The sequence below is a fragment of the Phoxinus phoxinus genome, assembly GCF_949152265.1.
Source record: "Phoxinus phoxinus genome assembly, chromosome: 18".
Taxonomy (NCBI): Eukaryota; Metazoa; Chordata; class Actinopteri; order Cypriniformes; family Leuciscidae; genus Phoxinus; species Phoxinus phoxinus.
In genome coordinates, this window is record NC_136893.1 from 15195324 (window position 1) to 15208072 (window position 12749).

General features: G+C 35.4%; 1 protein-coding gene across 2 annotated transcripts in view; it reads left to right on the forward strand.

Annotated features, from left to right (window-relative positions):
• Positions 1 to 10121: 10121 nt before the first annotated feature.
• ephb2a (eph receptor B2a) overlaps positions 10122 to 12749 on the forward strand; it is a 59174-nt gene continuing 56546 nt past the window's right edge. Inside the window, exon 1 of one of the 2 annotated variants that reach the window (XM_079589256.1) lies at positions 10122 to 10320. In XM_079589256.1, coding sequence (XP_079445382.1) covers positions 10221 to 10320 — 100 coding nt within the window. In that variant the 5' untranslated portion in view covers positions 10122 to 10220. The remainder of the gene's footprint in view (positions 10321 to 12749) is intronic. The other variant, XM_079589255.1, reaches the window with a different exon arrangement.

Genomic DNA, 12749 nt, shown 5'->3' on the forward strand with positions numbered 1-12749 from the left:
TTTTTTTGTTCTTTTTTTCATACTTTTGGGATTTTGACGACAGGTCCCGGGTCATCTTTTTTTTTTTTTTTTTTTTTTTCATACTTTCCTATCATGGTTAAAAGGCAAAATATATTCTTTAAACTGATGGCAGTTAAGCTCCATCCACAAAGAAATTGAGTTCAAGTCCCGGGTCATGTTTTTTTTTTTTTTTTTTTTTTTCATACTTTTGGGATTTTGACGACAGGTCCCGGGTCATCGTTTTTTTTTTTTTTTCATACTTTCCTATCATTGTTAAAAGGCAAAATATATTCTTTAAACTGATGGCAGTTAAGCTCCATCCACAAAGAAATTGAGTTCAAGTCCCGGGTCATGTTTTTTTTTGTTTTTTTTTTCATACTTTTGGGATTTTGACGACAGGTCCCGGGTCATCGTTTTTTTTTTCTTTTTTTTTTTCATACTTTCCTATCATGGTTAAAAGGCAAAATATATTCTTTAAAATGATGGCAGTTAAGCTCCATCCACAAAAAAATTTAGTTCAAGTCCCGGGTCATGTTTTTTTGTTTGTTTTTTTCTCATACTTTTGGGATTTTGACGACAGGTCCCGGGTCATCGTTTTTTTTTTTTTTTTTCATACTTTCCTATCATGGTTAAAAGGCAAAATATATTCTTTAAACTGATGGCAGTTAAGCTCCCATCCACAAAGAAATTGAGTTCAAGTCCCGGGTCATGTTTTTTTTTTTTTTTTTTTTTTCTCATACTTTTGGGATTTTGACGACAGGTCGCGGGTCATCGTTTTTTTTTTTTTTTTCATACTTTCCTATCATTGTTAAAAGGCAAAATATATTCTTTAAACTGATGGCAGTTAAGCTCCATCCACCAAAAAATTGAGTTCAAGTCCCGGGTCATGGTTTTTTTTTTTTCATACTTTAGGGATTTTGACGACAGGTCCCGGGTCATCGTTTTTTTTTTTTTTTTTTTTTTCATACTTTCCTATCATGGTTAAAAGGCAAAATATATTCTTTAAACTGATGGCAGTTAAGCTCCATCCACAAAAAAATTGAGTTCAAGTCCCGGGTCATGTTTTTTTTTTGTTTTTTTCTCATACTTTTGGGATTTTGACGACAGGTCCCGGGTCATCGTTTTTTTTAATTTTTTTATACTTTCCTATCATGGTTAAAAGGCAAAATATATTCTTTAAACTGATGGCAGTTAAGCTCCATCCACAAAGAAATTGAGTTCAAGTCCCGGGTCATGTTTTTTTTTGTTCTTTTTTTCATACTTTTGGGATTTTGACGACAGGTCCCGGGTCATGTTTTTTTTTTTTTTTTTTTTTTTTCATACTTTCCTATCATGGTTAAAAGGCAAAATATATTCTTTAAACTGATGGCAGTTAAGCTCCATCCACCAAAAAATTGAGTTCAAGTCCCGGGTCATGTTTTTTTTTTTTTCATACTTTAGGGATTTTGACGACAGGTCCCGGGTCATCGTTTTTGTTTTTTTGGGGTTTTTTTTCATACTTTCCTATCATGTTTAAAAGGCAAAATATATTCTTTAAACTGATGGCAGTTAAGCTCCATCCACAAAAAAATTGAGTTCAGGTCCCGGGTCATGTTTTTTTTTTTTTTTTTTTTCATACTTTTGGGATTTTGACGACAGGTCCCGGGTCATCGTTTTTTTTTGTTCTTTTTTTCATACTTTTGGGATTTTGACGACAGGTCCCGGGTCATCTTTTTTTTTTTTTTTTTTTTTTTCATACTTTCCTATCATGGTTAAAAGGCAAAATATATTCTTTAAACTGATGGCAGTTAAGCTCCATCCACCAAAAAATTGAGTTCAGGTCCCGGGTCATGTTTTCTTTTTTTTTTTTCTCATACTTTTGGGATTTTGACGACAGGTCCCGGGTCATGGTTTTTTTTTTTTTTTTTTTTTTTTCATACTTTCCTATCATGGTTAAAAGGCAAAATATATTCTTTAAACTGATGGCAGTTAAGCTCCATCCACAAAGAAATTGAGTTCAAGTCCCGGGTCATGTTTTTTTTTTTTTTTTTTTTTTTCATACTTTTGGGATTTTGACGACAGGTCCCGGGTCATCGTTTTTTTTTTTTTTTCATACTTTCCTATCATTGTTAAAAGGCAAAATATATTCTTTAAACTGATGGCAGTTAAGCTCCATCCACAAAGAAATTGAGTTCAAGTCCCGGGTCATGTTTTTTTTTGTTTTTTTTTTCATACTTTTGGGATTTTGACGACAGGTCCCGGGTCATCGTTTTTTTTTTCTTTTTTTTTTTCATACTTTCCTATCATGGTTAAAAGGCAAAATATATTCTTTAAAATGATGGCAGTTAAGCTCCATCCACAAAAAAATTTAGTTCAAGTCCCGGGTCATGTTTTTTTGTTTGTTTTTTTCTCATACTTTTGGGATTTTGACGACAGGTCCCGGGTCATCGTTTTTTTTTTTTTTTTTCATACTTTCCTATCATGGTTAAAAGGCAAAATATATTCTTTAAACTGATGGCAGTTAAGCTCCCATCCACAAAGAAATTGAGTTCAAGTCCCGGGTCATGTTTTTTTTTTTTTTTTTTTTTTCTCATACTTTTGGGATTTTGACGACAGGTCGCGGGTCATCGTTTTTTTTTTTTTTTTCATACTTTCCTATCATTGTTAAAAGGCAAAATATATTCTTTAAACTGATGGCAGTTAAGCTCCATCCACCAAAAAATTGAGTTCAAGTCCCGGGTCATGGTTTTTTTTTTTTCATACTTTAGGGATTTTGACGACAGGTCCCGGGTCATCGTTTTTTTTTTTTTTTTTTTTTTTCATACTTTCCTATCATGGTTAAAAGGCAAAATATATTCTTTAAACTGATGGCAGTTAAGCTCCATCCACAAAAAAATTGAGTTCAGGTCCCGGGTCATGTTTTTTTTTTTTTTTTTCTCATACTTTTGGGATTTTGACGACAGGTCCCGGGTCATCGTTTTTTTTTTTTTTTTCATACTTTCCTATCATGGTTAAAAGGCAAAATATATTCTTTAAACTGATGGCAGTTAAGCTCCATCCACAAAAAAATTGAGTTCAGGTCCCGGGTCATGTTTTTTTTTTTTTTTTTTCTCATACTTTTGGGATTTTGACGACAGGTCCCGGGTCATCGTTTTTTTTTTTTTTTTTTTTTTTCATACTTTCCTATCATGGTTAAAAGGCAAAATATATTCTTTAAACTGATGGCAGTTAAGCTCCATCCACAAAAAAATTGAGTTCAAGTCCAGGGTCAAGTTTTTTTTTCTTTTTTTTTCTCATACTTTTGGGATTTTGACGACAGGTCCCGGGTCATCGGTTTTTTTTTTTTTTTCATACTTTCCTATCATTGTTAAAAGGCAAAATATATTCTTTAAACTGATGGCAGTTAAGCTCCATCCACAAAAAAATTGAGTTCAAGTCCCGGGTCATGTTTTTTTTTTTTTCATACTTTAGGGATTTTGACGACAGGTCCCGGGTCATCGTTTTTTTTTTTTTTTTTCATACTTTCCTATCATTGTTAAAAGGCAAAATATATTCTTTAAACTGATGGCAGTTAAGCTCCATCCACCAAAAAAATGAGTTCAAGTCCCGGGTCATGTTTTTTTTTTTTTCATACTTTAGGGATTTTGACGACAGGTCCCGGGTCATCGTTTTTTTTTTTTTTTTTCATACTTTCCTATCATTGTTAAAAGGCAAAATATATTCTTTAAACTGATGGCAGTTAAGCTCCATCCACCAAAAAATTGAGTTCAAGTCCCGGGTCATGGTTTTTTTTTTTTCATACTTTAGGGATTTTGACGACAGGTCCCGGGTCATCGTTTTTTTTTTTGTTTGTTTTTTTTTCATACTTTCCTATCATGGTTAAAAGGCAAAATATATTATTTAAACTGATGGCAGTTAAGCTTCATCCACAAAAAAATTGAGTTCAGGTCCCGGGTCATGTTTTTTTTTTTTTCTTTCTCATACTTTTGGGATTTTGACGACAGGTCCCGGGTCATCGTTTTTTTTTTTTTTTCATACTTTCCTATCATGGTTAAAAGGCAAAATATATTCTTTAAACTGATGGCAGTTAAGCTCCATCCACAAAAAAATTGAGTTCAAGTCCCGGGTCATGTTTTTTTTTTAGTTTTTTTTTCATACTTTTGGGATTTTGACGACAGGTCCCGGGTCATCGTTTTTTTTTTTGTTTTTGTTTTTTTCATACTTTCCTATCATTGTTAAAAGGCAAAATATATTCTTTAAACTGATGGCAGTTAAGCTCCATCCACCAAAAAAATGAGTTCAAGTCCCGGGTCATGTTTTTTTCTTCTTCATACTTTAGGGATTTTGACGACAGGTCCCGGGTCATCGTTTTTTTTTTTTTTTTTCATACTTTCCTATCATTGTTAAAAGGCAAAATATATTCTTTAAACTGATGGCAGTTAAGCTCCATCCACAAAAAAATTGAGTTCAGGTCCCGGGTCATGGTTTTTTTTTTTTTTTTTTTTTTTCATAGTTTTGGGATTTTGACGACAGGTCCCGGGTCATCGTTTTTTTTTTTTTTTTCATACTTTCCTATCATGGTTAAAAGGCAAAATATATTCTTTAAACTGATGGCAGTTAAGCTCCATCCACAAAGAAATTGAGTTCAAGTCCCAGGTCCTGTTTTTTTTTTTTTTTTTTTTTTTTCATACTTTTGGGATTTTGACGACAGGTCCCGGGTCATCGTTTTTTTTTTTTTTTTTTTTTTTTTCATACTTTCCTTTTCATGGTTAAAAGTCAAAAGACATTCTTTAAACTGATGGCAGTTAAGCTCCATCCACAAAGAAATTGAGTTCAAGTCCCGGGTCATGTTCTTTTGTTTTTTGTTTTTTTCATACTTTTGGGATTTTGACGACAGGTCCCGGGTCATCGTTTTTTTAGGGCCCAAGCCCTGAATGGGCGCAGAGCCCTATTGTTCTTCTAAGGGTTTTTTGTTATTCTTCTTCTTTATAATACATTTTTTTTCAAGGTTTTTGCCACTTTTGGGGGCCTTAACGTGCTCAAAAACTCTTGAAACTTTGCACACGGGTCAGAACCTGTCATTAGAGCCATTAGAGCCGACTGAAGCTAGTACCCGGGCGTGGCAGGGGGGCTCGACAGCGCCCCCTGGAACGGGGTCCGAAAACTTGGTCCATAAATCAAACACGCTTACATGAAATAATATGAAACTCGGTACACTTATAGATCTCATCGGTTCATATATCCTTCATGCTCTGACTTTTTACCCCAGCCCAACAGGAAGTCGGCTATTTGGCGTAGTTTAAAAAACACATGCAATGGAATTTAAAATACTCCTCCTAGACGATTCAACCAATCACCACGAAACTCGGTGTGCATGAACTCAAGACATTGAGGATAAAAAATTGCGAGGGGATTTTTGATATCTCGAACGGTTTGGCCGTGGTGAGGAAACAAATTTATGGCGAATATTGGAAACAGGAAGTGTGTTTTAACATCCTCATACATTAATTGATCTTGATGAAACTTCAGCAGTGTGTTCGCTGTAAGAGGCCGATCACATGGATGTGACTATTGTGAGTCAAAGTTATAGCGCCACCAACTGGCAGCAGGAAGTGTGTCACTTTCGAAATGCTTTGAAATCACCCTCTTATTTTTACCTGATTTGCTTCAAACTTCATCTGTATAATGTAAACACACGACAGATGTAGACCTGTGAAAGGATTATTGATATCTTTAATACTGTCGCCATGGCAATGCTTTAAACTTTTATATTCTTTTTGGATGCATTTGAGGCTCTTAACATGCTTCAAATTGCATGAAACTCAACATGCGCGAACAGACATGTATAGACATGTGCGAACTTTCAGAAACGGGCGTGGTAAGGGGCTCAGTAGCGCCACCTTTAGTCAAAAATGGGGTATTAGTTTTACCTACAGTAACCAAACTCGGTATGTATATTCTTCTCTTCGATCCAGACAACTTTCTAATTTACAGTCATTAGCTCCGACCAACAGGAAGTCAGATATTGTGGTTTGAATGTATATTTTCTCTCTCTCTGTCTCTCTGCCATTCTGTGTGTGTGTGTGTCTGTCTGTGTGGGGAGGGGAGGGGAGGGGGGATGTGTGTGTGTGTGTGTGTGTGTGTGTGTGTGTGTGTGTGTGTGTGTGTGTGTGTGTGTGTGTGTGTGTGTGTGTGTGTGTGTGTGTGTGTGTGTGTGTGTGTGTGTGATTTTGGTTGGGTGACAGTTGTAGGTTACAGTTTGACAAGAGTTTATAGTTTATAGCACAATGTTGTGTTTCATTGCGAGTGTACACAAATATAAGGAAACACTTTGCATTTTGAATGATGGTCTGTATGAACAAATTGACGGAGTATGTTTTTATGTCCCCATTGTTCGATCGAGCCACACACACACACACACACACACACACACACACACACACACACACACACACACACACACACACACACACACACACACACACACACACACACACACACACACACACACACACACACACACACAGCATTCCAGCATTGCAATCTTGACATCGCAGCATGTTCATTATAGCCTTAATAAAATATAATAATAAAATACTCAACCTTACATATAAAAATTACACTGCTCTGTTTAAATAGTCATTTGTACAGTTTGTGCCGTTCATAGTAAGCACCGCTCCACTGTGATGTTTCCAAGCACATTTTTGCGCATTTGAAGAGGATAATTTTTCTATATTGGAACGTGAGTGTACAAAGTGTACAAAGTACAAAGCCTATAAAAAGAATAGTTTAGCATCCAAAAATGTTAATAATATATATATTATTATTATATATATAATAATATATATGATAAAAATAGGGGGGGAAAAGAATTTACATATATATATATATAATTAAAGCTGCAAGCAGCGATGGAGGGCCCAAGCCGGTGGCACCGGCTTGGGCCCGCAATCGCTGCTTGCAGCTTTAATTCACATATTGTTTCTTTTAAAAACTTTTACAAGAACATTTACAAACACATTAAAAAGTTACATGCAAAATGTACCATGATATCCAGTATGATTTTAATGGCTGAACATTATTTTGTATAACAGTTGTCACAAGAGGGCAGCAAGTATTTATTATATGTTTCTGTTGTTTTTGTCCCCAAATCTCCAATTTTCACAATACCTATCACTTACATTTTCTCAATACCTATCATTTCTAAGCAGCTTTACAGAAAATGTATGTTTCTACATCAGAGATCAGAGGGCAACTCTCAGCATGCAGTTAGAATGATGATTCGAAAAAATGATATGCAAAAAAATAGGGAAAAAAGCATAGGCCTCTATAAAAGTAATTTAATCAGCTTGTTGACACAATATCAGATGAATTGCATTGTTTATGTGCCTGGAAGCCAGTTCAATAATGAATCATGCATGAAGTGGATATCAGTGCCATAAAAAGAGAATTATTGACTGGTGGCCGTTTGCTTGACTCAACTACTTGATCTTTTCCTCCTAATTTTGAAGCAAGGCACAGAGCTGCTCCCCAGATCCCTTTCCCTTGGGCTCCGTGTCTAAAGCGATAGTGAGATCAATACCATCAGCCTGTCTGCGCTGCTCCATGGTTTTATTGGGCCCACACACAATCCTATATCTAATAACATAAACATATGTCAAGCTGTTAATTATACCTGACTAAATCAATTGTGTGTCACCTAACTGTAGTCGTGTGGGATGGGGGAACAGTTTTTGTTAGGTACCATTACTGTCATTATTATATTTACTTATTCTGTTTATTTCTTTGAGCCCACGCCTTCATGACTTTCCCCAATCTTAAAGACTTGGGGTGCTGTCAACTGATAACATCCTGCTATTTTCAGAGCCTAATTCTCAGAGGACCATAGGTGTGCTCCAGATATTAAATTACTCATGAAATATTTGTTCGCCCTCGAGGCCTCGTTCATCTGAACAGAAAACTCTGCTAAGTCCTGGAAATGTCAGCAAAAGAGAGCAAATTTGAGTCACCTCTGTGAGCAAGGTCCATTTTTCCAATTTAGAGCAGCAGGATTAGAAAGGCAGCCCCGTATCAGTGCGTGTTACTATCAGAAGCCATCAAAATGGCACAGTGGGGTGTTATGTTTGTTTCTATACTCTCACAAAAGAGAGTAGTGCTTTCGCCGTAGAGTTCAGAGCATGACACACTCCTTGAGGGTCGCTGAACTTCTTTGAGCTTGTTTAGTTTCAGACTTCAGTGCCGAGTCACTGATGAAAACAGTGATCTGAATGTATTCATCATGCAGAACTTTATAAACATTTGTATTATTCTTATCATATACATACAATGAAATAATGTATTTATTGAATGATTTATAAATAAATATTTAATGAGTCTGTGGGAGGTCTGAGGTGTGTGGCGTATAAAAATAATAATAATAATAAATAAAAAAATAATAAAAAAAAGATATAGAATAGAATTGAATTTAGAATTGAACCATGCCACTGTTTTTTACTCTGGCTCATATCACTAATTGTGTAGGCTATGTGTGTATATATAGGCTATAGCCTATATATAATTTATAATAATTTATATATATATATATAATTGTACACACACACACACACACACACACACACACACACACACACACACACACACGCACAATCAGTGATATGAGCCAGAGTAAAAACCAGTTTCATGGTTCAATTCATGACCCACAAGTCAAGACAGATTAGACCTGATTGGTTTGTTGGTGCCATATGTGACCTACAATCTTCGCTCTGCTAGTATTAGTAGACAGGAGGGTCGCCGATCTCCCTGGGCAAAGGTTTCCATGGAAACGACCCCTAGTCTGCCGTTTTGCAGTCCTCACTCATCTTGAGGCTGAATTATTCTAGATTCCTTTATGTCAGTTCCATATTCTTCTGCTCTATTTCCTCGCTCTCTCTCACCCTCTCTCTCTTTCCCTAACTCCCCGTCTCTCCCTTTCCGGTGGTCTATCCCTATCTCGCTCTTGCTCTGTTGTATGCCGTTTGGAATGTTTTTTTCTTTTCTTTTTCTCTCTCACAGAAATCTGTATAATCATGCTCTATTTTTAATGAGTCATTATGGATTTCCTCTTCAGTTGTATGTTTTTAGATACAAGCAAATGTCCATGTAAAATACTGTTATAAGTTATTTAATAATGACTGAATTTATTTTACTCATGTTTTTTTTTTTTACAGATGTTGTAAAAAAAACACAACGTTTTTAGTTTTACTGTAACTGTCCCTGTGCGCGAATAGCTCCTCTATCCAAAAGTCACTGGGAATATATCTTAAGTGAATAAATGAATCCATGAGGGCTAAAGTTGGGTTCTTCTCACATGGGAGTCAAAGATCACGAGCAGTGGTGTTGAGAAACGAGGCCGTTTGACTTCTTCACACCAGCCCTTTGTGTGATCTGTCAGTTTTGTAATCTTCAAAACGATAAAATTGCAAGTGACTCGAAGGATTAGAGAGCTATTTGATAGATGATGATATGCATCACCCTATCTTAGCTCTCCCTCCCCCCACCGTCCCGCCGCATCCGCGCCTAAACAGAACAAACTCCAGGGGGCGCTGTTGATAGGACATAAATTGTCATTGATCAAACAAGTGAATCCCGGGCAAATTACTTGGCTTGTGTATCCAAAAGAAGAATCCTATTTGTTTATATAATTTAAGTGCTTCCACAGAGCCTTTTCGTGACTTCCGAAACCAGTTTTAAATTGCTGAAATGATGGCCTATTAACCAGTTAGAATTTAGGAAAAGATAACAACAAATAGGCCTACATAAAAAAAATATATTTTCATTTTAAAATCACGGTCTAGATTTTAAAGTGCTTAAATGAATTTGTTTCAGAGATAATTTGTTACATTTTTAGAATTTTGTTTGATATCAAAACAAATGTATATAATTAATTAATTTATTAGGCCAATAACTTAATAAAAGTAATAACAATAACATAAAAGTAAATTAGCTTTCATAACAACGATGATAATAATAATAATTCTAAATTATTATTATTAATATTGTTGTTGTAATTATTATCTTGCAGTCAGACAGCAATGATTATCACGTTTGCTGAGCATCCCTCTTGTCATCCACACATTCCCGCCCCCTCGTCTGCGTTTCATTGGTTTCGTCCAAACTTGCTTTAGTTCTTCCAGACCGATGGGGTTTATTCGAGAGCTTGTATTCATAGTGTGTTCACAGATGGCCTGCCGGACAAGTTTTCAATGAATATTCTGGGTCTTTACAGTAAAATGCCCAAATTTACGGCAATTATGGACATAATTCGTTTGTTATGGATAATACGGATTGTGTGGGCTGTTGAAGGTAAGAGCATGTGTCTGGGTCAAGCGTGTGTGCTTTGAAATGTCTGTTACTTTTTACGCTACATCACACTGACGATATTGATCAAATTAAGATGATAATTATTTGAAGAAAGCCGCTGATGCTAGCGTTTTACAGTCATGTCATATTATCTCAATTTAAAGTCTTCCGTTTTCAGTAAAGTGCACCGAAAACAGGTGCACTGCAACTGTCTGTGGATATAGATGAGTTGAAATGGCTTTCCCTTGGTCAACTGTTATAATTCGTTTACAATCAATACAAACTGTTAATTCAGAGAAAAAGTTAAAGCGATTATTCACCCAAAAATGTTCCAAACCTGCATGAGTTTATTCCTTTCTGTGTAACACAAAAGATGAAATTAGTCAGTCTGTTCCATTCACTTTCATTGCACCTTTTCCAATGAAAGTGAATGGTGACAGACTCATTCTGCATGACATCTCCTTTTTTGTTCCACAGAAGAAAGAAAGTGTAATAACAACACAAGGGTGTAAATTATGTCTCTTTAAGCTGCATTATAGTCTCTATGTCTGTCTTCGAGAATGAAACATCTTCAGTAGTCTCTAACGTTATTATTTAAAAATGTGTAGGCTTAAACCTAGTGACCTTTTTTTCATTTATTACAAGTAAATGGAAGTAGGTGCCCCAAAATGTGGTCTATTTAGGTTTTAAGAAGAATACAGTAGTATTGAAACTGAAAATATCTTAAAAATACCTTTAGTATTTTACCAAGCAATATACTGTAGTACATTTTTGTGTGTCATGCTCCAGTCTGTCTGTTAGTACACGTGGGCCATTGTCTCAAATCTCTGCCTGGAAAATCTGCATCAGCACCTAATCACCACCCGAAACCTTCAGGAAAGCTGCAAGGATCTCTTTTTAAACTCCAAGATAGTGAAGTCTGTCTTTAATATATTTAGAAGAAAAAAAATGGACAAAATTATGTCTGCAGATGAGAAATGTTGATTCTCATTAGAAATCTTGTGTTAAATAGAGTGAATCAATGTGCTTAAAGTTCTTCCTGGACATTATGAGTTGGTCCTTGTTGGAATGATGGACCTGTTGCAACAGGACATGGGAGGAGAAACATTACAGTAGTTATTAATTTCTTTTGAGCATGGTTTTATTGATGATATCATCATCTTATTCTTGATTAGTCTTATAATATTAAAGTGGAAGGTTCCAAAACAGAGTTTTCACAGCAGTGCCAAAGAAGATCCATTTTTGGTTCCCCAAAGAACCTTACAGGGATAAGTTCTAAAAAGAACCAATTTCTTTAGCCTGAGGAATATTTTAATAATCTAAATAACCTTTTGTGCAATGAAAAAGGTAATCCATGGAGGTTGAGATGAGACTTTTGCTTTGTCTAGTATGTTATTCTGATGATAAACCATCAGTTTATATAGTGATAAGATATAAACAATGCATACTGTACATGAAGCTTAGCCATGGCCTGAAATCACACCGTCCATTCCTGTTGGTTTGGTCTGGTCTATGGATGTGAGGAGTAAAAGCTCATTCATTACACCTCAGAGTCAGAGCAGATACAGATCTTGAGAGTATAATTGTTTACACCATTGAGACACGCATGACTTAGGCTGCAAATAAGGACATGGAAATTTCCTCAAGTAAGTGAGGATGTCAGTAAATTAGACCCCGCTTTGACTAATCTAATGAATCAGTCCTGTTTCAATTTTGTTTGTTGGGTTCTTCATTTGCCCAGGGCCAGCGAGTAAATGATTTGCTGTAATGTGTAGAAAATACATGGCTGGACTACCACTTAAGCTCCTGTTCTGTTTTGTTCTTTCAATCATGTTGCAAGCTATAATGACAGGACTGTGCTGGAAAAGCCGTCCCCCTAAGCTTTTGTAGAGAAAGTAATGTGCATTTAAATTAAAGTTAGCAATGCATCAGTGGCTGTTTGTTATGTCAGAAATACACTATTTGTAATTTTCACAGAATGTATGAGTGAATCTGATACGGACCCATACCACTACAGGGAGTGTCACTACAAGTTTTTTTTTAATGATATCGTTTTTTTTTTTTTTTTTTTTATAATCCTCAAGGTTCGTTTAGGTTGCAAAATGTAATTTGATTTTACTCCCTACCAGAGTTATTATATAGCCTAAACTAAAAACATAAAAAAAAATGGAAACACAACAACATTACTAAAACTTGAACTAAAATTAAAATGAAAACCGAAAATATGAAAAGAAAAACTCATTCAAAATATCAACAAAAATAATAGTCTCTCAGTGATACTAAAATAAGACTGCACACAACTTTCAGGCTACCTGTAAACTAATGTAATAAATAAATAACTAGTAAAAAATAATGATTAAGAAGTAGCTACTTCACCTTCATTCAAAGTGTAGGGCAGGGATGTGATAATGTCGAGAGCAAATTACCGGTAT